Genomic DNA, 20,880 nt, shown 5'->3' on the forward strand with positions numbered 1-20,880 from the left:
ATCCTGGAGTACTCCTTTAAGTTAGAGAAAAAAATAGTTATTGTGGAAACATCTCTTATCATAAATCATCCTGTACAGATTAACATTAGAATAAGTTTACATGTAACAGATCAGCAGCGTATTTTACACTGCAGATCCGCCGATGACTTTACTCTATAGTTTTTTCCCCCTGTGTGCTGGTCACAACAGCAATCTGACACTAACAAGACACACAGGGACCTGCGAGTGACCGTGGGCACATGGTGTGTACTCTGAGACATTGTGTAGCGGCAGATTGCTGCTGCAAGCAGGACACGGAGGAAAACAGCTGGAGGCCCACTATAGGGTCAAGTCATTGACGGATCAGCAGAGTAACATACACTACTGATCTGTTACATGTGACCCTATCCTAAGGGTGCGTTCACGTGTGTGTATTTTTGCTGCAGATTTTCTTCAGCAGATTTTGCTGCCCATTGACTTGAATGGGTAGCAAAATCTACCACAGCAAATCTGCAGCAGAAAATTTGCACGTGTGAACTGACCCTAAGGGTGTGTTCACACATACAGGATGTGCCGCAAATTTTTGCTACATATTTTGTGCAGCTGATTTTGCTACCCATTAACTTCAATGGGTAGCAAAATTAGCTGCAGAAATTGTGAATGTACCCTTAGGGTGCGTTCACACGCAGTGGCGTAGCTACAGAGGTTGCCACTGCCACTACACTATACTACCGCCGCAGGTCGGGCCCTCAGGCAATGCCCGAGGTCCCGGGCCTGAAGGGGAGGCTTGTCGCTGCCAGCACCAGGCTCGGTGCTAGCCTGAAACCCCACACCCCAGCGCTTGCCTGAAATCCCCCCCATCACATGCAAGCACGTACCGTGAGCTCCCTCGCCATCAGCGCAGCGCTACCTCCGCCAGGACATGATCACCAGCAGGCCTCACCGCTGATCTTCATGGCAGCCACAGTTGAGGAGGCGGTGGAGCGGCGGCGAAGGGGTGAATTTGAATCTTTGAATCTGTTATTGAATCTGTGGTCTGGGGGGGGGGGGGTGGAGGAAGTTATTGAATCTCTGGGGCGGGGGGATTTGTGGGCTGATGTATGAATGATGTGTGTATGTACTGTATGTATGACGTATGAATGATGTGTGCGTATGTACTGTATGTATGATGTATGAATGATGTGTGTATGTACTGCATGTATGATGTATGAATGATGTGTGTGTATGAATGATAGATGTGTGTAAACAAGATGTATGTATGTATGATGTGCGGATATGTATTATGCAGCGGGGATCTGGAGGCAGCGGATGTATGTATGATATGTATATGCATGATGTGTATGCATGATGTGTGTATATGTATGTATGTATTATAAATGTGTGTGTATGTACTGTATGTATGAATGATGTGTGTAAGTACTGTATGTGGCAGTATTATATTCAGAGGGTACAGTAGAAGGCAGTATTATATTCAGGGGTACAGTAGGAGGCAGTATTATATTCAGGGGGTACAGTGGGTGGCAGTATTATATTTAGAGGGTACTGTGGATGGCAGTATTATATGCAAGAGGTACAGTGGATGGTAGTTTTATATTCAGGAGAGACAGTGTGTGGAAGTATTATATTCAGGGGGTACAGTAGAAGGCAGTATTATATTCAGGGGGTACAGTGGGTGGCAGTGTTATATGCAGGAGGTACAGTGGATGGTAGTTGTATATTCAGGGGACACAGTGTGTGGCAGTATTATATTCAGGGGTACAGTTAGTGGCAGTGTTTTAAATTCAGGGGTACAGTGGGTGGCAGTATTATATTCAGGGGTACAGTGGGTGGCAGTATTATATTCAGGGGGTACAGTGGGTGGCAGTATTGTATTCAGGGGGTACAGTGGGTGGAAGTATTATATGCAGGGGGTACAGTGGATAATAGTTTTATATTCAGGGGATACAGTGTGTGGCAGTATTATATTCAGGGGGTACAGAATTTAGCAGAATAATAATGATTATTGTCTTCATACAGAGGATGAGGATCTACTGACAAAGTGAGGAGCCAATGATGTCCGGGTATCAGACTTTGCAGAGAAGATGGAGCTGGAAGAAGTCCTGACATCTGGACCAGATGGAGAAGAAAAGAAAATACAACAGAGAAGACATCACTCAGGTCACTGATATCTTTGTGTTCTCTCCTGACTGTCCCATCAGCTGGAGTCACTTGTAAGTTCTGCAGTGATGATGGGTGAGGATGTAGCCTTATCTGTGGCTCTCCATCTGTTGCAAAACTACAACTCCTATAATGCCTGAGGCTCTCCAGATATGAAGGGAGTTATAGCTTTATAACAGCTGGAGAGCAACTGGAACCAAGGTGATTGGGTGATTGGTGGGGGTCCCAGCAGTTGGACCCCTCCAGAAAAATGGGATGCTTATTCTTATATGTCTGTTTTGTCTGTATGGCCCTGCCTGTTAGTCACTTATATAGTTCTGTATTCTCCTGACTGTGTCCCATCAGTGCTGTAGTCACTGATATCTTAGTGCGGCCGAGTAAGGGGTCGTCTGGGATTGGGGAAGCAGGTCGTCAGGTAGTATGGGGGCCCAAGGCAATTTTTTTGCACGGTGACCCTGGAGTTTCTAGCTACGCCCCTGTTTCTACTTTATCTTGGCATTTAAAATCTGACTTTTGCAGGGACCAGTTCAGTTTCAAGTAGAAGTGAAGTGTAAGAAATCCCCCATAAATGACCCCATTATAGAAACGACACCCCTTAAAGTATTTGAAATGACATTTGTTAACCCTTTAGGTTCCTTTCACAGGAACAGCAGCAAAGTGGAGGAGAATTCTCAAAATCTCAATTTTTTTTTACACTGACATATTCTTGTTTATTCTTGAGAACAAGCCCCTCAAAATGTGTAACCCAATTTCTCTACATATGAGGATGAAGTGTGCTTTGCTGGTGCACTAGAAGGCTCAGAAGGAAAGGAGTGACATTGGGCATTTGAAGAGCGAATTTAGCTAAAATGGATTGGGGGGGGGGGGCATGTCACATATAGGAAGCATTTATGGTGCCAGAACAGCAAAAAAAAAAAAAAAAAAAAAAAAAAAAAAAACACACTATTTGGGAAACTACACCCCTCAAGGAAGATAACAAGGGGTACAGTGAGCCTTAACACTCCACAGATGTTTGACTAACATTTGTTAAAGTGGGACATGAAAATGTGATTAGAATTATTTACTAAAATGCTGGTGCTACCCCAAATTTCTCATTTTTAAAAGGGGTAATAGAAGAAAAAGCCCCCCAAATTTTGTAACCCCATTTCTTCTGAGTATGGAAATACCCCATATGCGGATGTAAATCGCTCTTCGGGTGCACTACAGGGCTCAGAAGATAAGGAGCAAAATTTGGCTTTTGGGGTGTGAATTGTGCTGAAATGGTTTTTCAGGGGCATGTCGCAGTTAGGAAGCCCCCATGGTGCCAGAACAGAAAAAAAAAAAGACATATGGCACACTATTTGGGAAACTGATTGTGTTACCCTACATTTTTCATTTTCACAAGGGATAATAAGAGAAAAGGCCCCCCAAAAATCGGAAGCCCAATTTCTCCTGAGTTAGGAAAAATCCCATATGTGGACGTAAAGTGCTCTGTAGGCGCACAACACAGCTCAAAAGAGAAGGAGCGCCATTGGGCTTTTGGAGAGAAAATTTGGCTGGAATTGAAGTTGGGGGCCATGTGCGTTTACTAAGCTCCCATGGTGCCAGAACAGCGGACCCCTCCCCCCATGTGTCATCCTTTTGGAAACTACACCCCACAAGGAATATAGCAAGGAGCACAGTGAGTACTTATATCCCACAGGTGTTTGGAACAGTGGGTCATAAAACAAAAAAATAACTAAAATGTTGGGGTTACCCCAAATTTTTCATTTTCACAAGGGATAATAGGAGAAAAAGCCCCCCAAAATTTGTAGCCCAATTTCTCTCGAGTAAGGAAATACCCCATATGTGGATGTAACTTGCTATGCGGGTGCACAACAGGGCTCAGGAGTCAGAGAGCACCAAGCACATTTGAGGCCTACAATGGTGATTTGCACTGCAATGGCAGAGGTTTTAACATCAAATCTAAAAAATAAAAAAAAATGAAATTGACCTCAAGTTTGAAATTGCACCCCTCGAGGAATGTAACATTACAAGTATTTACACCTCATAGGTGTTTTGGGCTGTAAAAATGAAGTTTTTATTTTTTACACTGTAATGGGAGAAATTGGGTAACACATTTTGGAGGGCTTTTTTATTGAGTATGGAAATGGATATTTGAAACAGAAGGGTGTTCCCTAAATTTATTTTCCAGGAATGGATAAAGTGTAGTTTGTTAAAAATGAAAATTGCTATATTTTACTAATATGACAATTATGTACTCAGAATGTACCCAGAGCATTGTCAAAAGAAAAACCTGTGCCCGCCCCAAACCCTATGCTCGACTGCATCATTCTGGGGAAATTAGGTGTTGCTGTCCCTAAACTGTTGCCTGCAAATGCGCATAATGCTCGGGGGGGGGGGGGGGGGATCACTGTGTGCATTTGAGGCAACTTGGAAACCTCTAATGTGAGTGACCCATGACCCTTTTTTTTTAATTACCCCAAGAGGTGTTATCAGGGATATTATGTGAAGAGTTTTTTTGGGGGGGTTTCTGGGTTAAAAATTTGGAAGAGAATGTAATGTGGACAGGTACATTGGGGTCAAATAAAGGGAAATGGGGTTAGAGGATTATAGATTTAGCACTCCCGGAAGCAATTATTAATGCAGAGGCCTGGATGATCGGGCCATGTGTCACACTCTACATTTTTCTGGGACCGTTCCTTCTTTCCGATGTGGGGGACCTCACCTGGAAAATGTTGGCCTGGGATGATCCAGGCGCCTATAGTTCCAGAGGTACTCTGGACAGATCACTAGAGATGAGCGAATTTTTGAAAAATTAGATTCGGCCGATTCGCTGAATTGCCTGAAAAAATTTGGTTCGGTCTGAATTTTTTGCGGCAAATCTCTATTAAAAACGCCTATTTCTGGCATACAGAGAGCCTCAATAGGGGTGTAGAACACTTTGCATTGTCGTAACACGCATAGGAAGTGTGCTTTGTTAGTGAAATAATACTGTTATTCAGTATGACATGGGGATTACAGGCATCTCTTCTATTCCGTTGGATAAGTGGGCGCATAAATCTAGAAGTGGCTGCAGTGAAAAAGCTCGTACTTGTATCTTAAAATTGAACTAATGGTCCTCCACCAGGCGAGCTACCACCTGTTCCATCCCCTGCCCCCATACTGTGAAAGTGGGAATGTTTCATTTATTCAGTTATGGTTCAGTGCTATAGCTCCAACCTGTTTCATTGGATTCTTGTGGTAATTCCACAGGTACTATATGACATCGACGACCATAGGGCCTCATTTTTTTTAATTTAAAATTAAGATTTTGATTAGATTCACAAGTTTAATGTCCCGGGTGCTCGAAGCATTTGCTTTGAACTAATACTGTATGACCACAAAACCCAATATAACAATGAGTCACATGGTGGAACAATGACAGAGCCTAGAGGTGGCAGCATCCCGACAAGACCATAGGGCCTCACAATAGAAAAGATTAAAGGTATTTTTTAAAATTTTAATTGAAGATTTTAGAGGGTTCAAACTGGGATACAGCCAGTTTGAACATGTGTGCCATGCAGGGCGCATGGCTCAGGCTTTCTTGAAGCAGTGTAGACAAGATGTTCTGCCCATTGTCGGTCACCATTCCCATTTCCAGTTTTTGTGGAGTAAGCCATAATTTGATTTCTTGATAAATGACTTTTAGCAGTTCCTCCCCTGTGTGAGACTCCGTTCGCCAAGGCAAACCATGTGAAGAACAGCGTGACATCGGCATGCCCTGCACACATGGTATGCTGCAGGGGCATTTTTATTAAAATTATTAATTCAAATTATTTCAAATAAAAAATTATTTCTTAAAATGTATTCAAATTCTTTATTATTTAAAATGTTTATGTAATGTGCCAGCAGCATGAGACTACATGGTGGCACAATGACACAGCCTGCAGGTGGCAGGAGCATAAGGAGACCATATAGTGGCAGAAGGACCAAGCCTGGAGGTGGCAGCAGTTGGAGGAGACCATAGGGCCTCACAATTGAAAATATTAAAGATATATTTTTAAATTTTAATTGAAGATTTTAAATAGATTAACATAAAAATATTTACGTAATGTGCAAGCAGCATGAGGAGACCACATGGCGGGACAATGACACAGCATGGAGGTGGCACCAGCATGAGGAGACCAAAATGTGGCAGAATGACCAAGCCTGGAGATGGCAGCAGCAAGAAGAAACCATATGGTGACAGAATGACACAGCCTAGAGGTGGCGGCAGCCTGACGAGACCAAAGGGCCCCACAATTGAAAATGTTAAAGATATTTTTTTAATAGCATGTGGCTATGTTAACCTGTTGGGGACGGAGGGCATACAAGTACGCCCTCGCGTCCTGGTTCTTAAGGACAGAGGGCGTTCCTGTTTCCGATCACCACCGCTGGCTGGGCGGTGATTGGACCGAGATGACTGCTGATATCTATCAGCAGGCATCCCGTGGCAATGTCCAGGGGGGTCCTGAGACCCCCCCCCCCCCCCCCATGTCGGCGATCAGTCAATTCAGACCGGCGATTTGCGGTGATTCCGGGCCAGGTGACCCAATCGCCAGGAAAATAAGAGTGATTGGAGCTGTCAGAGACAGATCGGAGTCCGGGCAGAGTGAGGGGAATGGCTGGCTTACCTGAGCAGCGGCGGTGGAGGTATCGGGGGCATCGTGCGGCGGCGGCAGGAGTAATGCGCCCAGAAAGTGCGGCGGTGGAGGAGGCTGCAGTGAAGATCGCTGGTAAGTTATCTTCACTGTGTCCTTCTAAAAGTTGCAAAACTACAACTCCCAGCATGCCCAGACAGCCAAAGGCTGTCTGGGAATGCTGGGAGTTGTAGTTTTGCAACATCTGGAGGGCCACAGTTTGGAGACCACTGTGTAGTGGTCTCCAAACTGTGATCCTCCAGATGTTGCAAAACTATAACTTTCAGCATGCACTGACTGTCCAGGCATGCAGGGAGTTGTAGTTCTGCAACATCTAAAGGGCCAGATATTGCAGAACTACACTGCCCAGCATCCCTGACTGTCTGGGCATGCTTGGAGTTTGCAACATTTGAAGTGGCACAGTTTGGAGACAACTATATGGTGGTCTCAAAACTGTAGCCCTCCAGATGTTTTAAAACTACAATTCCCAGCATGCCCAGACAGTCAGGGATGCTGGGCAGTGTAGTTCTGCAATATCTGGCCCTTCAGATGTTGCAGAACTACAACTTCCAAAAGTTGTAGTTTTGCAACATCTGGAGGGCTACAGTTTGGAGACCATGACTTAGCTGTCGCCAAACTGTTCTTCCTTAGTTGTTGCATAACTACAACTCCTAGCATGCCTTTCGGCTGTCAGTGCATGCTGGGAGTTATAGTTTTGCAACAGCTGTAGGCACACTGGTTGGGGAAAAACTGAGCTAGAGTCTGTCTCCTAACTCAGTGATTCTAACCCGTGTGCCTCCAGCTGTTGTAAAACTACAACTCCCAGCATGTACGGTCAGTCATTGCATTCTGGGAGTTGTAGTTTTGCAACAGCTGAAGGTTTGGGGCTCTCCCCCCCATGTGAATCTACAGGGTACATTCACACGGGTGGGTTTACAGTGGGTTTCCTGCTGGGTTTTCTGCCGCAGCTCAAACTCACAGAGGAAAAATCACTGTGAACCCCTGCCATGTAAATGAACCCTAAAAACGCTACACTACATTAACACAAAATAAAAAGTAAATGCTACATACACACCCTTATACGTCCCCTATGAAAATGAAAAACGTCTCATATGGCAGTGTTTCCTAAATGAAGCCTCCAGCTGCTGCAAAACAACAACTCCCAGTATTGCCGGACAGCCATTGACAGGCTGGGAGTTTTGCAACAGCTGGAGGCACCCTGTTTGGGAAACACTGCCGTAGGGTTTTGGTAGAGACAAGTGCCATCCTTGTATCCGGGTCTGCCCCTATTGCAAATCCCTAATTTAGGCCTCAAATGCATGGCGCTCTCTCGCTTTGGAGCCCTGTCTTATTTCAAGGCAACAGTTTAGGGCCACATATGGGGTATTTCCGTACTCGGGAGAAATTGTTTTACAAATATTGGGGGGATTTTTCTCCTTTTACCCCTTATGAAAAGGAAAACTTAGGGTCTACAACAGTATGTTAGTGTAAAAAAATAAAAAATTTTACACTAACATGCTGGTGTTGCCCCATACTTTTCATTTTCACAAGAAGTAAAAGGAAAAAAAAACACAAAATTTGTAGCACAATTGTAATGGAAAAACCCCATATGTGTACATAAAATGCTCTGCGGACTAACTACATGGCTCAGGAGTGAGATAGCGCCATGTACATTTGAGGCCTAAATTGGTGATAGTTACAGCGGTTCATTCTGACATGAACGCAAAAAAAAAAACCATGAACATGTGACCCCATTTTGGAAACTGCACCCCTCAAGAAATGTAACAAGGGGTATATTGAGCGTTAACACCCCACAGGTCTTTGACAAATTTTCGTTAAAAATTTTCCCCTGAAATGCTGGTGTTACCCCAATTTTTTCATTTTCGCAAGGAGTAATAGGAAAAAAGACCCCCAAAATTTGTAACACCATTTCTTATGAGTATATAGATATCCCATATGTGGATGTAAACTGCTCTGCTGGCGCAGCACAATGCTCAGAAGAGAAGGAGCACATTGGATTTTTGGAGAGAGAATTAGACTGGAATTGAAGGCCATGTGCCTTTACAAACCTCCATGGTGCCAGAACAGTGGACCCCCCCACATATGATCCCATTTTGGAAACTACACCCCTCACATAATGTAATAAAGGGTACAGTGAGCATTTATACCCCACAGGTGTCTGACAGATTTTTTGAACAGTCGTCCGTAAAAATGAAAAAAATAATTTTTCATTTGCACAACCCACTGTTCCAAAGATCTGTCAAACGCCAATGGGGTGTAAATGCTCACTGTACCCCTTATTACATTTTGTGAGGGGTGTAGTTCCCAAAATGGGGTCACATGTGGGACGGTCCACTGTTCTGGCACCATGGGGGCTATGTACATGCACATGGCCCTGACTTCCATTCCATACCATACCATTCCATTCCATTTTCTTCTATTACTCCTTGTGAAAATGAAAAGTTTGGGGTAATACTAGCATTTTAGTGTTAAAAATCAAATTTTTCATTTTCACGTCCCACTTTAATTAAAGTTCGTCAACCACCTGTGGGGTATAAAGACTCAATTTATCCCTTGTTACTTTCCTTGAGGGGTGTAGTTTCCAAAATAGTGTGCAATGTGGGGTTTTTTTCCCACTGTTTTGGCATCATGGGGGCTTCCTAAATGTGACAAGCCCCCAAAAACCATTTCAGCAAAATTCACTCTCCAAAATGCCATTGTCGCTCCTTCCCTTCTGAGCCATCTAGTGCACCCACAGAGCACCATCCACATATGAGGTATTTCCTTACTCGAGAGTTTTGGGGGTCTTTTTACCTTTTACCCCTTGGAAAAACGGAAAAAAAAATGGGGCTACAATAACATGTTAGTGTAAAAAATTGAGATTTTGATTTTTCTCTTCCATTTTGCTGCTATTCCTGTGAAACACCTGAAGGGTTAAAAAGCTTTTTGAATGTCATTTTGAATGCTTTGAGGGGTGCAGTTTTCATAATGGGGTCCATTATAGGGGATTTCCAACATAATAACTGGTCCCTGAAAAATTCTAATTTTGAAATGATGCCAACATAAAGTTAACATAAGATGTGCAAAAAATGCTTCCGTCCTTAGAGTCATAATGGGCTCCGTCCCCAAGGGGTTAAGGACGGAAGGCGTACCTGTGCGTCCTCCGCATTTCCGCTGGTGACCCGATCGCCCAGAAAATAAGCATGATCGAAGCTGCCCCAATCACTTTGAAGGATAGGAGTGAGGTGGCAGGGGTGCCACCTCCTCCTATCCCCTGCCATTGGTCAGTCAGGAGTGACTGACCAATGGCAGTTGGGGACATGGGGGGGGATGAAAGTTCATTTTCCCCGCTGTGCCCACCGATCCATGTTCAGGCAGAGCGGGGGGGGGGGGGGGGAAGAAGAGCGATGAGGGGGGAACAATCGAATTACCAGGCAGCATGGACTGATAAATGCCGGGTGGCGGCACAGCCAGCAGGCGGCACAGATGTCGGAGGAGGCTGCAGTGAAGATCTATGGTAAGTGATCTTCACTCTGGCCTTCTCAAAGTTGCAAAACTTCAACTCCCAGCTTGCCCAGACAGTCAAAGGCTGTCTGGGCATGCTGGGAGTTGTAGTTTTGCAACATCTGGAGGGCCACAGTTTGAATACCAATGTGTAGTGGTCTCCAAACTGTGGTCCTCCAGATGTTGCAAATCTACAACTCACAGCATGCCCAGACAGTCCAGACATGCTTGGAGTTTTAGTTCTGTAACATCTGGCACTTCAGCCTGGACAGTCTGGGTATGCTGGGAGTTGTAGTTTTTTAACATCTGAAGGAGCACAGTTTGGAGACCTCTATACTGTGGACTCCAAACTCTAGCCCTCCAGATGTTGCAAAACTACTGATAGACCGTGCATGCTGGGAGTTGTAGTTTTGCAACAGCTGGATGCACCACTGAATTAGTCTGTTACATAACTTGGTGTTTCCTCACCAGTGGGCCTACAGCTGTGGTGAAACTGCAACTCCCATCATGCACGGTCTGTCAGTGCATACTGGGAGTTGTAGTTTTGCAACAGCTGGAGGCATCCTCCCCACCCCCACCCCATGTGAATGTACAGGGTACAGCTCAACTCCTGGTGGGATATTCGTTCACTGTGAACCCCCACCTGTGTGACTGTACCCTAAAAACATTACACTACACTAACACAAAATAAAGAGTAAAACACTACATATACACACATATACACTGCCTCAATCTCTTGTACAGCATTGATTCCTAAACGGAGCCTCCAGCAGTTGCAAAATAACAACTCCCAGCATTGCTGGACAGCCATTGACTGTCCTGGCATGCTTGGAGTTTTGCAACAGCTGGAGACACCCTGTTTGGGAAACACGGCCGTAGGATAATTTTGGTGGAGGCGGCAAATGCCATGCTTGCATCTGTGTCCACCCCTATACAAATCCCTAATTTAGGCCTCAAATGCGCATGGCACTCTTTCAGCGCACCATGTACATTTGAGGCCTAAATTGGTGATTTGCACAGAGGTGGCACAGCGGTTCTGACATGCACGCAAAAAACGAAAACACCCACATGTGACCCCATTTTGGAAACTACACCTCTCAAGGAATGTAACAAGTGATCCCTAACACCCCACAGGTCTTTGACAAATTTTCATTAAAGTTGGATGTTAAAATGAAAAATTAGATTTTTTTCACTGAAATGCTGGTGTTACCCCAAATTTTTTATTTTCACAAAAGGTAATAGATGAAAAAGCCCCCCAAAATTTGTAACCCCATATGTGGATGTAAAGAGCTCTGCAGGTGCACTACAGTGCTCATAAGAGAAGAAGCAAAATTAGATTATGTAGAGAGAATTTGGCTGGAATTGAAGGTCATGTGCATTTACAAAGCCCCCATGCTGCCAGAACAGTGGACCCTCCGACATGTGACCCCATGTTGGAAACTACACCTCTCATGGAATGTAATACGGGGTGCAGTGATCATTTACACCCCACAGGTGTCTGAGATATTTTTTGAACAGTTATCCGTAAAAATAAATTAAAAAAAATTTCATTTTCACAGCCCACAGTTCTAGAGGTCTGTCAAATGCCAGTGGGGTGTAAATGCTCACTACACCCCTTATGACATTCCGTGAGGGGTGTAGTTTCCACTGTTCTTTGCACATGGGGGATTTGTAAACACACATGGCTCCCAACTTCCATTCCAACCAAATTCTCTCTCCAAAAGCTGAATGGCGCTCCTTCTCTTCTGAGCATTGTAGTGTGCCCGCAGAGCTCTTTACATCGACATATTGGGTTTTTCCATACTCAAAAGAAATGGTGTTACAAATTTTTGGGGGCTTTTTCTCCTATTACCCCTTGTGAAAATGAAAAATTTGGGGTAACACCTGCATTTTATTGCAAAAAATCTAATTTTTCATTTTCACGTCCCACTTTAAGGAAAGTTTGTCAATCACCTGTGGGGTGTTAAGGCTCTCTGTACCCCTTGTTACGTTCCTTGAGAAGTGTAGTTTGCCAAATAGTATGCCATGTGTTTGTTGCTGTTCTGGCACCATGGGGGCTTCCTAAATGAGACATGCCCCCCAAAAACCTTTACAGCAAAATTTACTCTTCAAAATCCCATTGTTGCTCCTTCCCTTCTGAGCCCTGTAGGGCGCTCGCAGAGCATTTAACATCCACATATGAGGTGTTTTCTTACTCGAGAGAAATTGAATTACAAATTTTTGGGGGCTTTTTCACCTTTTCCCTCTTGTAAAAATAAAAAAATGGGGCTATAAAAACATGTTAGTCTAAAAAATTTAGATATTGAATTTTCAAGTATCGACAAAAGTTTAACACTAACATAAAGTAGAATATGTCACGAAAAAAACTAACTCTGAATCAAATATATAAGTAAAAACATCCCAGAGTTATTAATGCATAAGGTGACAGTGATCAAATTTTCAAAAAATGCTCCCATCCTTAGGGTCAAAATGGGCTCCATCCTCATTTAACATCGGATACTTGATGAAAAACTTCCACACCGCAGTCCGCACTGACTGACTGCTACTGCCGGCGACTCCAGGGACCCCTGTTCCACTACCTCCTTGGCAGGTAGGCTGCCATGAAGAAGGTGGTCTACCCCAGGCCCGTTTGGCTCCAGACTTCCTACTGCTGTCACCGTGCTGACTCCCAACCATGCTACCACCTTGCTGGCTCAACTGCTGCCTCATGGGCAACCTGCAACCCTCTTCTCCTGATAATGATGAAGCCCCTTCTGCACCCAGCTCCCAAGTTCAATCGGCTTCATCATCATTGAGTTGTGTCTGCATGTCACTGATGTCCTCCTCAGGTTCCTCGACTGGCACCAGTCTTCCAGCAACCACCGCAACCTTCTACGTTGCCTCCCGCAGTGAAGGCTATGCAGGTGGATCGGTCTCGCCTGACTCTGCAGGAAAGAACTCGCGGACGAGCTTAAAATCTATGTCTCGACTGTGCCAGTGCAGATCATTTCCTCAAAGATTGTTCTGTCCGTCCACAGTCACAGGGAAACGCTCGCACCTAGGGTTTGTAGGAGAGGCCTCCCTAGGTGTGAACACCACCTCTCCACGCTTGAATTTGTAGGTCCAGCTTTCTCTACCCTTCAAAGAGATTATTTCCGTTCTTGCCTTCCTGGATTCTGGTTCCGCAGGAAATTTTATTCATGCCTCCATAGTACATAGGTATCATCTGCCGGGGTCTCGTCTTTTGAAGCCCTTGTACATCTCTACGGTTAACAGAATAAATCTGGACTGTACCGTGCTATACCGCACAGAACCGATATAAATGCAGGTCGGAGTCTCACATAAGGAGAACTTGTCCTTCTATGTGCTACCTCACTGTACCTCTCCTCTCCTGCTTGGCCTTCATTGGTTCCAACTCCATGCCCCGCAGCTGCATTGGAAAACTGGAGAAGTTCTCCATTGGGGACCTTATTGCAACAGTCACTGCATTCATACTCGTCAGTTTAAGCGGGTGCCTCCTTCTACTCCTCTGCCCGGTTTGCCTTAGTTTCATCAGCACTATGTTGACATCTTCAGTGAGAAACAAGCTGAAGTACTGCCACCTCATCGTGAAGTACTGCCAACACTCCTCCTCGGGGAAGAATTTACTGAAACTCTATTCCTGAAACTCAGGTCATGTCTAAATATATTCAAGAAACTCAGGTCATGTCTAAATATATTCAAGAAAATCTTCAAAAAGGCTTTATTAGGAAGTCATCTTTCCCTGCCAGAGCCGGATTCTTCTTTGTAGAGAAAAAAGACGGTTCTCTGCAACCCTGCATTGACTATTGCGGACTGAATAAAATCACTGTCAAGAACCGCTATCCTCTTCCCTTGATCTCGGAGTTATTTGACCGTCTCCTTCAGGCGAGGATCTTCTTCAAACTAGACCTACAAGGTGTCTATAACCTTATTCGCATAAGAGAAGGTGACAAATGGAAGACTGCATTTAATACTCGGGATGGACATTTTGAGTATCTGGTGATGCCGTTCGGACTTTGTAATGCTCCAGCGGTCTTCCAGGAGTTCGTTAATGATATCTTTCGTGACCTCTTATACACCTGTGTCATGGTCTAATTGGACAATATATACTCATCTACTCGTCCAATCTTCAGATTAATCATCCCCACATCTGCCAGGTCTTACAACATCTTTGTGACAACCATCTTTACGCTAAACTTGAGAAGTGTGTTTTCGAAAAGTCCAGACTTCTTTTTCTGGGTTACATTGTTACTAGTCAAGGTCTACAGATGGATCCTAACCAGTTGTCAGCTGTACTGGACTGGCCCCGACCTACCGGCTTAAAAGCTATTCAGTGTTTTCTTGGTTTTGCCAATTACTATCGGCTGTTTATTCCGCATTACTCCACCTTGTTAGCGCCCATTATCTCTCTCAACAAGAAGACTTCTAATCCCAAGGTCTGGACTCTAGAGGCTGCTTTTAAATATTTAACCCCTTAACAACGAAGGATGTATATGTACGTCCTCCGCCGGCTCCAGCGATATGCCGCGGGGTCACGCGGTGTCCCCGCGGCATATCGGGTCGGTCCCTGCGGCTATCAATGGCCAGGGCCCGCGGCTAATACACCGATCGCGGTGATGCCCTGTATTAACCCTTCAAAGCAGCGATCAAAGCTGACCGCCGCATCTGAAGTGAAAGTGAAAGTAACCCGGCTGCTCAGTCAGGCTGTTCGGGACCGCCGCGGTGAAATCGCGGCATCCTGAACAGCTTACAGGACACCTGGAGGGCCCTTACCTGCCACCTCGGTGTCCGATCGATGAATGACTGCTCCGTGCCTGAGATCCAGGCTGGAGCAGTCAAGCGCCGACAACACTGATCACAGGCGTGTTAATACACCCCAGTGATCAGCATGAGAGATCAGTGTGTGCAGTGTTATAGGTCCCTATGGGACCTATAACACTGCAAAAGAAAAGTAAAAAAAAAGTGTTAATAAAGGTCATTTAACCCCTTCCCTAATAAAAGTTTGAATCACCCCCCTTTTCCCATAAAAAAAAATAAAACAGTGTAAATAAAAATAAAAATAAACATATGTGGTATCGTCGCATGCATAAATGTCTGAACTATAAAAATATATCATTAATTAAATCGCACGGTCAATGGCGTACACGTAAAAAAATTCCAAAGTCCCAAAAAAAGCTTATTTTTTGTCACTTTTTATACCATTAAAAAATTAATAAAAAGTGATCAAAAAGTCCAATCAAAACAAAAATCACGACGCAAAAAATGAGTCCTCCTACCGCCCTGTACATGGAAAAATAAAAAAGTTATAGGGGTCAGAACAGTACGACAAAAAGTACGACAAAATGAAACCTATATAAGTAGGGTATCATTTTAACCGTATGGACCTACAGAATAATTATAAGGTGTAATTTTTACCGAAATATGCACTGTGTAGAAACGGAAGCCCCCAAAAGTTACAAAATGGCGTTTTTTCTTCGATTTTGTCACACAATGATTTTTTTTCTGTTTCGCCGTGAATGTTTGGCTGTAACGGTATGTGGATCCACTAACCTGAGTGGCTGATGACACGGCCGCATCGGGGAGCGGAGTCTAAGGTGCTGCTGATCTTCACCAGAGTCTGCCGCAAGGCAGAATGGTTTTGCTGCGGCAGGCAACACCCAGGTCGCTACCCCCGATACAACTCGACCACACAGATAGCTGGGCGAGGCGAAGTACAGTAGGATGAGGCAGAGGCGTAGTCGGACTTAGCAGAAGGTCAAGGCAGGTGGCAAAGGTGCGTAGTCAAATAACGTAGCAGAAGGATCAGAACACAGGCAAGGCAAACAGACAGTATAGAATGCTTAATCTCAGGCAAATGGCACTGAAGATCCGGAAGGGAAGAGTGGAAGGTGCAGGGACTTATAGAATAGTGTCAGGTGTTTCACATAATTGTGGGCGTACTAGCCCTTTTAATTTCAGAGCTCCGGCTGAAGGGAGGACAATGCGCTCCAGTACGCTTAAAACATTATTTGTGTACAACACCAGCCAGTGTGTACTTTTGGCTGGCCTTTCACAGTATCTAGGCCCTTAAGACTTTAACAGGAACAAAATAGTACACCACTTAGATGTACAAAATATGGTATGCACTTCTGAGGGGAGGAAAATGCGCTCCAGTACGCTTAAAACATTATTTGTGTACAATACCAGCAGTACACATCAGTGCTGCAGCAAACATTTGCTGTGAACTACACCCAAAATTGCACTTTCTCTCTCAATCTCACTCCCTTAACTATCAGTGCTTCTAGGCAGGATTTGGGTTTATGGTGAATCGCTGCTGTTTTGTGCAACACACTGTACAATACACTGCTCTCTGTCCTTCTCTGTAAAAGAACGCTGTAGTGACTGAGAGGTGAATCACTGATGTAAAATGCTTTTCTGTCCAACACACACTGCTCTCTGTCCCTCTCTATGTGCAGCTGATGTGACTGGGAGGTGAATCACTACTGGAAAAATCCTTTTCTGTGCAACACACAGCACTGTCCTTCCCTCTCTATCTCTCTGCAATAAAATGCTGAAGTGACTGGCCGCAAGATGGCTGATGATTATATAGGGCTGTCACAACACAGGGGTGGCTAGCTGCTGATAGGCTGCATGCTGCATGTGATTCAGGGTCATCCCGCCTACCCTTGTTCCCGCCTTTCCTTGCCCCATGTCCTCACATGTGGATCTGCCATTTTAGATGCCCTGGAGCCTGGACGGCACTAAATGGAGTTTAATGAAGCGATTTGCGCGATCGCATCACAGCGATACTTATATTCATTGCAAATCAAATTTTTCCTGAAATCTGTAACACATTTTTTTAAAGCAGTACAATAATAGAAAAGTATATAAATATGGGTATAATTTTAATCATATTGACTTACAGAATAAAGATGTAATTTTTACCATAAAGTGTACAGCGTGAAAAAAACGAAACCTTCTAAGTTTCTTTAATTGCGGTTTACTTTTTAATTTCCTCACACAAGTAATATACTTTTGGTTTTGCCATACATTTTATGGTAAAATGAATTACATCAATACAAAGGACAATTGGTCAACCCAAAAAACAAGCCCTAATATGGGTCAGTGGACACGTTATGATGTTTAGAAGGAGGAAAAAATGAAAGTTTAAAAATAAAACTGTCTGTGTCCTTAACCCCTTAAGGACCTGGCCCATTTTGGCCATAAGGACCAGACCAATTTTATTTTTGCATTTTTGTTTTTTCCTCCTCGCCTTCTAAAAATCAGAACTCTTAATATTTCCATTCACAGACCCATATGAGGGCTTGTTTTTTGCATCACCTATTGTACTTTGTAATTACATCACTTATTTTACCATAAAATGTAAGGCTCAACCAAACAAATATTCCCCCAAAAAATTTTGATAATTTTTTTTTTATAAAATGTGACAAAAAAGTAGCAATTTTGTACTTTTTAATTTTTTTTTACATTTAAGCCGTTCACCGTACGGGATGATTAACAATATATTTTAATATTTCAGACTTTTATGCACGCGACGATACCAAATATGTGTATACATTTTTTTACGCTTTTTTGGGGCTAAAATGGGAAAAACTGACGTTTTACTTTTTTATTGGGGAGGGGATTTTTCACATTTTTTTAACCTTTTTATTTTAAATTTTTTTACTTTTTTTTTTTTTTTACACTTTAATAGTCCCCATAGGGGACTATTCATAGCAATCATTTGATTGCTAATACTGTTTAGTGCTATGTATAAGACATAGCACTGATCAGTATTATCGGTGATCTTCTGCTCTGGTCTGCTCGATCTCAGACAAGAGCAGAAGACCCGGGGAGAGAGCTGGAGCCAGGTGAGGGGACCTCCGGATGCCATGCTGGCGCTGCGGGTGATCCGATCATCCATTCAAAGTACCGCACTGCCGCAGATGCCGTGATCTGTATTGATCACGGCATCTGAGGGGTTAATGGCGGACATCCGCGCGATCGCAGATGTCTGCCATTACCGGCGGGTGCCTGGCTGCTGATAGCAGCCAGGACCTGCCGCGCATGATGCAAGCACCGGAGCATGGCGGCTCATAAATGTACGTCATGGTGCGTTAAGTACCACGGCACCATGACATATATTTACGTCCATTGTCATTAAGGGGTTAAAGGGATACTCCACTGGAAAACATTTTCTTTTAAATCAACTGGTGTCAGAAAGTTAAACAGATTTGTAAATTACTTCTATTAAAAAAAACTTAATCCTTCCAATACTTATCAGCTGTTGTATGCTACAGAGGAATTTCTTTTCTTTTTGAATTTTCTTTCTGTCTGACCACAGTGCTCTCTGCTGACACCTCTGTCCATTTTAGCAACTGTCCAGAGTAGGATAAAATCCCCACAGCAAACCTCAACTGCTCCGGACAGTTCATAAAATGGACAGAGGTGTTAGCAGAGAGCACTGTGGTCAGACAGAAAGGAAATTCAAAAAGAAAAGAACCTCCTCTGTAGCATAAAGCAATTGATAAGTACTGGAAGGATTAAGATTTTTTAATAGAAATAATTTACAAATCTGTTTAAGTTTCTGACTCCAGTTGATTTAAAAAAATGTTTTCCAGTGGAGTACCCCTTTACGGCCAAAATGGGTTGTAATCTTAAATAGTTTAACCATCTTTAATGCACAACACATCAAATCTTGAAGCGAATGGGCTATAGCAGCAAAAGACCACACTGGACACCATTCCTGTCAGCTAAGAAGGTAAAACTGGTTACAATTTGCACAGACTCACCAAAATTGGACAATGGAAGATTAGAAGAACAATGTCTGGTCTGATGAGTCTTGATTCTAGCTAATGGCATTCAGCTAGAAAGCATGAATCCATTCTGCCTTTTATCAATGGTTCAAGCGGTTGGTAGTGGTGTTATGGTTTGGGGGACATTTTCTTGACTTACTTTGGGCCCCCTAGTACCAAATGAGCATTGTTTAAATGCAACAGCCTACCTAAAGTATTGTTCTTAACCATGTCTATCCCTTTATGACCACAGTATACCCATCTTCTGATGGCTACTTCAAGCAGAATAATGCACCATATCCTTAAAGGGGTATTCCAGGAATTTTTTTTATTTGACTATGCTACAGGGGCTGTAAAGTTAGTGTAGTTCATAATATGGGGTCTGTACCTGTGTGATGGTTTTCTCACAATTCTTATGTGATTTTCACTCCAATATTTATTTTTAACAGCATACAAAATGACTGTTGTCTCTGATTTTTCCCAGCTTGCAATGCAGCCGAGACCTGACTCACTAGTCAGCTGATGACAGGGAGCCTGTCTGCTTCAATGGGTGGAGCGATCACTTGGTGGGAGAGAGATCAATCTGCAACTAATGCAACAGCTGTAGGCACCCTGATTGAAAATCTCAGGTCTTTTGTTTCAATGGGTGGGGTGGCTGAAGTGTGGGAGGGAGGAAAATGGAATTGTGGGATTTGTAGTCAAAAAAGAAAAGTCAAACAGGAAATACAGGTTCACGAAAACCTAGCCACAGTGTTATGGTAATCTCACAACATTGCCATTTAGCCCCAAGACAAGCGCAGATCCTTCCTAAGCATGTCCATTACTGCCTGCCAGGCACGTACTAAAATCACCTTATGGTGGATAACCCCTTTAATCACTTGGTGACAACTGTCAGAGATACAAGTATGTATGCAGTGAATGGGGCTCTGAGTGTGTGTGTTAGAGAGTGGTATGGAGGGGTGTAAAATGGTGTGAAGTATTAAGGCATGTCTTTAAAGTGTGAAGATGAAGACCTCTTCTGCATTCTCTGAACAAAGGAAGATTGTCTCCCTGATCCTCTGGCTATTATTTGTTCATAGGCAAAGGTCATATGTACCGGACAATATGGATCAAAATTTCTCAGGAATGATTCCTGAACCGTTTAGAAAATATGTAACAAAGAATGAAGGCAGTTCTGAAGGCATAAGGCGTTCCAACCTTACATACACTCACTGGCAACTTTATGAGGGAAACATTGCCAGGAAGCTGGAAATGTTTCCACTGGATTCCACTCAGAAATGCGAACATGGCTTAAGTATATCTAAGCAACTATCATGATATGCTATACTGAAAATTGAAGTGACACTTAAAACATGTTTTCTTACCTTTCTTAAGTTCTGATGATAAAGGAAGCTCACCAGGAAAAATAATGCAGCGAATGATATTATATAGTGTTTATACATTCGGAGGGATTTCATTTTGCTTAAAGAGAAACAATACAAAGTATTAAAGTAGCTTTCACAAAATAAAATAAATAAAGTAATTAAAGAGTAATGTTAAAAATTAGCTTTCTGTAACATAACTAAAGGAATGCAGTATAGTATCTGGCAAAAAATATAAGGCTGGCAAAATGTTCATGTCTCTTACTTTAGTTATACAAACAAATAGCGATGTCTAGTTATCTATCTATGTCTATATTTCTGTATACAATCTCTACAGAAACTTACCACAATGCTGGCTGTATTAGCTATGAATTCAACTGAACTTTGACTAAGGAAAGAAAAATAGGTCAAAGCAAATGAAGGAGGATAAAAGGGTGTGCACTAAATACATCACTATGAGGAGTC

At 43.3% G+C, this 20,880-nt stretch overlaps 1 protein-coding gene across 1 annotated transcript in view; it reads right to left on the bottom strand.

The window, feature by feature from the left end:
* LOC130293619 (NXPE family member 4-like) overlaps nt 1-20,510 on the bottom strand; it is a 255,971-nt gene extending 235,461 nt beyond the window's left edge. Inside the window, exon 1 of the mRNA XM_056542504.1 lies at nt 20,419-20,510. Within this exon, the coding sequence (XP_056398479.1) occupies nt 20,419-20,496 (78 nt within the window). The 5' untranslated portion in view covers nt 20,497-20,510. The remainder of the gene's footprint in view (nt 1-20,418) is intronic.
* Between the last annotated feature and the right edge of the window lie 370 nt (nt 20,511-20,880).

The sequence above is a fragment of the Hyla sarda genome, chromosome 10 (assembly GCF_029499605.1).
Source record: "Hyla sarda isolate aHylSar1 chromosome 10, aHylSar1.hap1, whole genome shotgun sequence".
NCBI lineage: Eukaryota > Metazoa > Chordata > Amphibia > Anura > Hylidae > Hyla > Hyla sarda.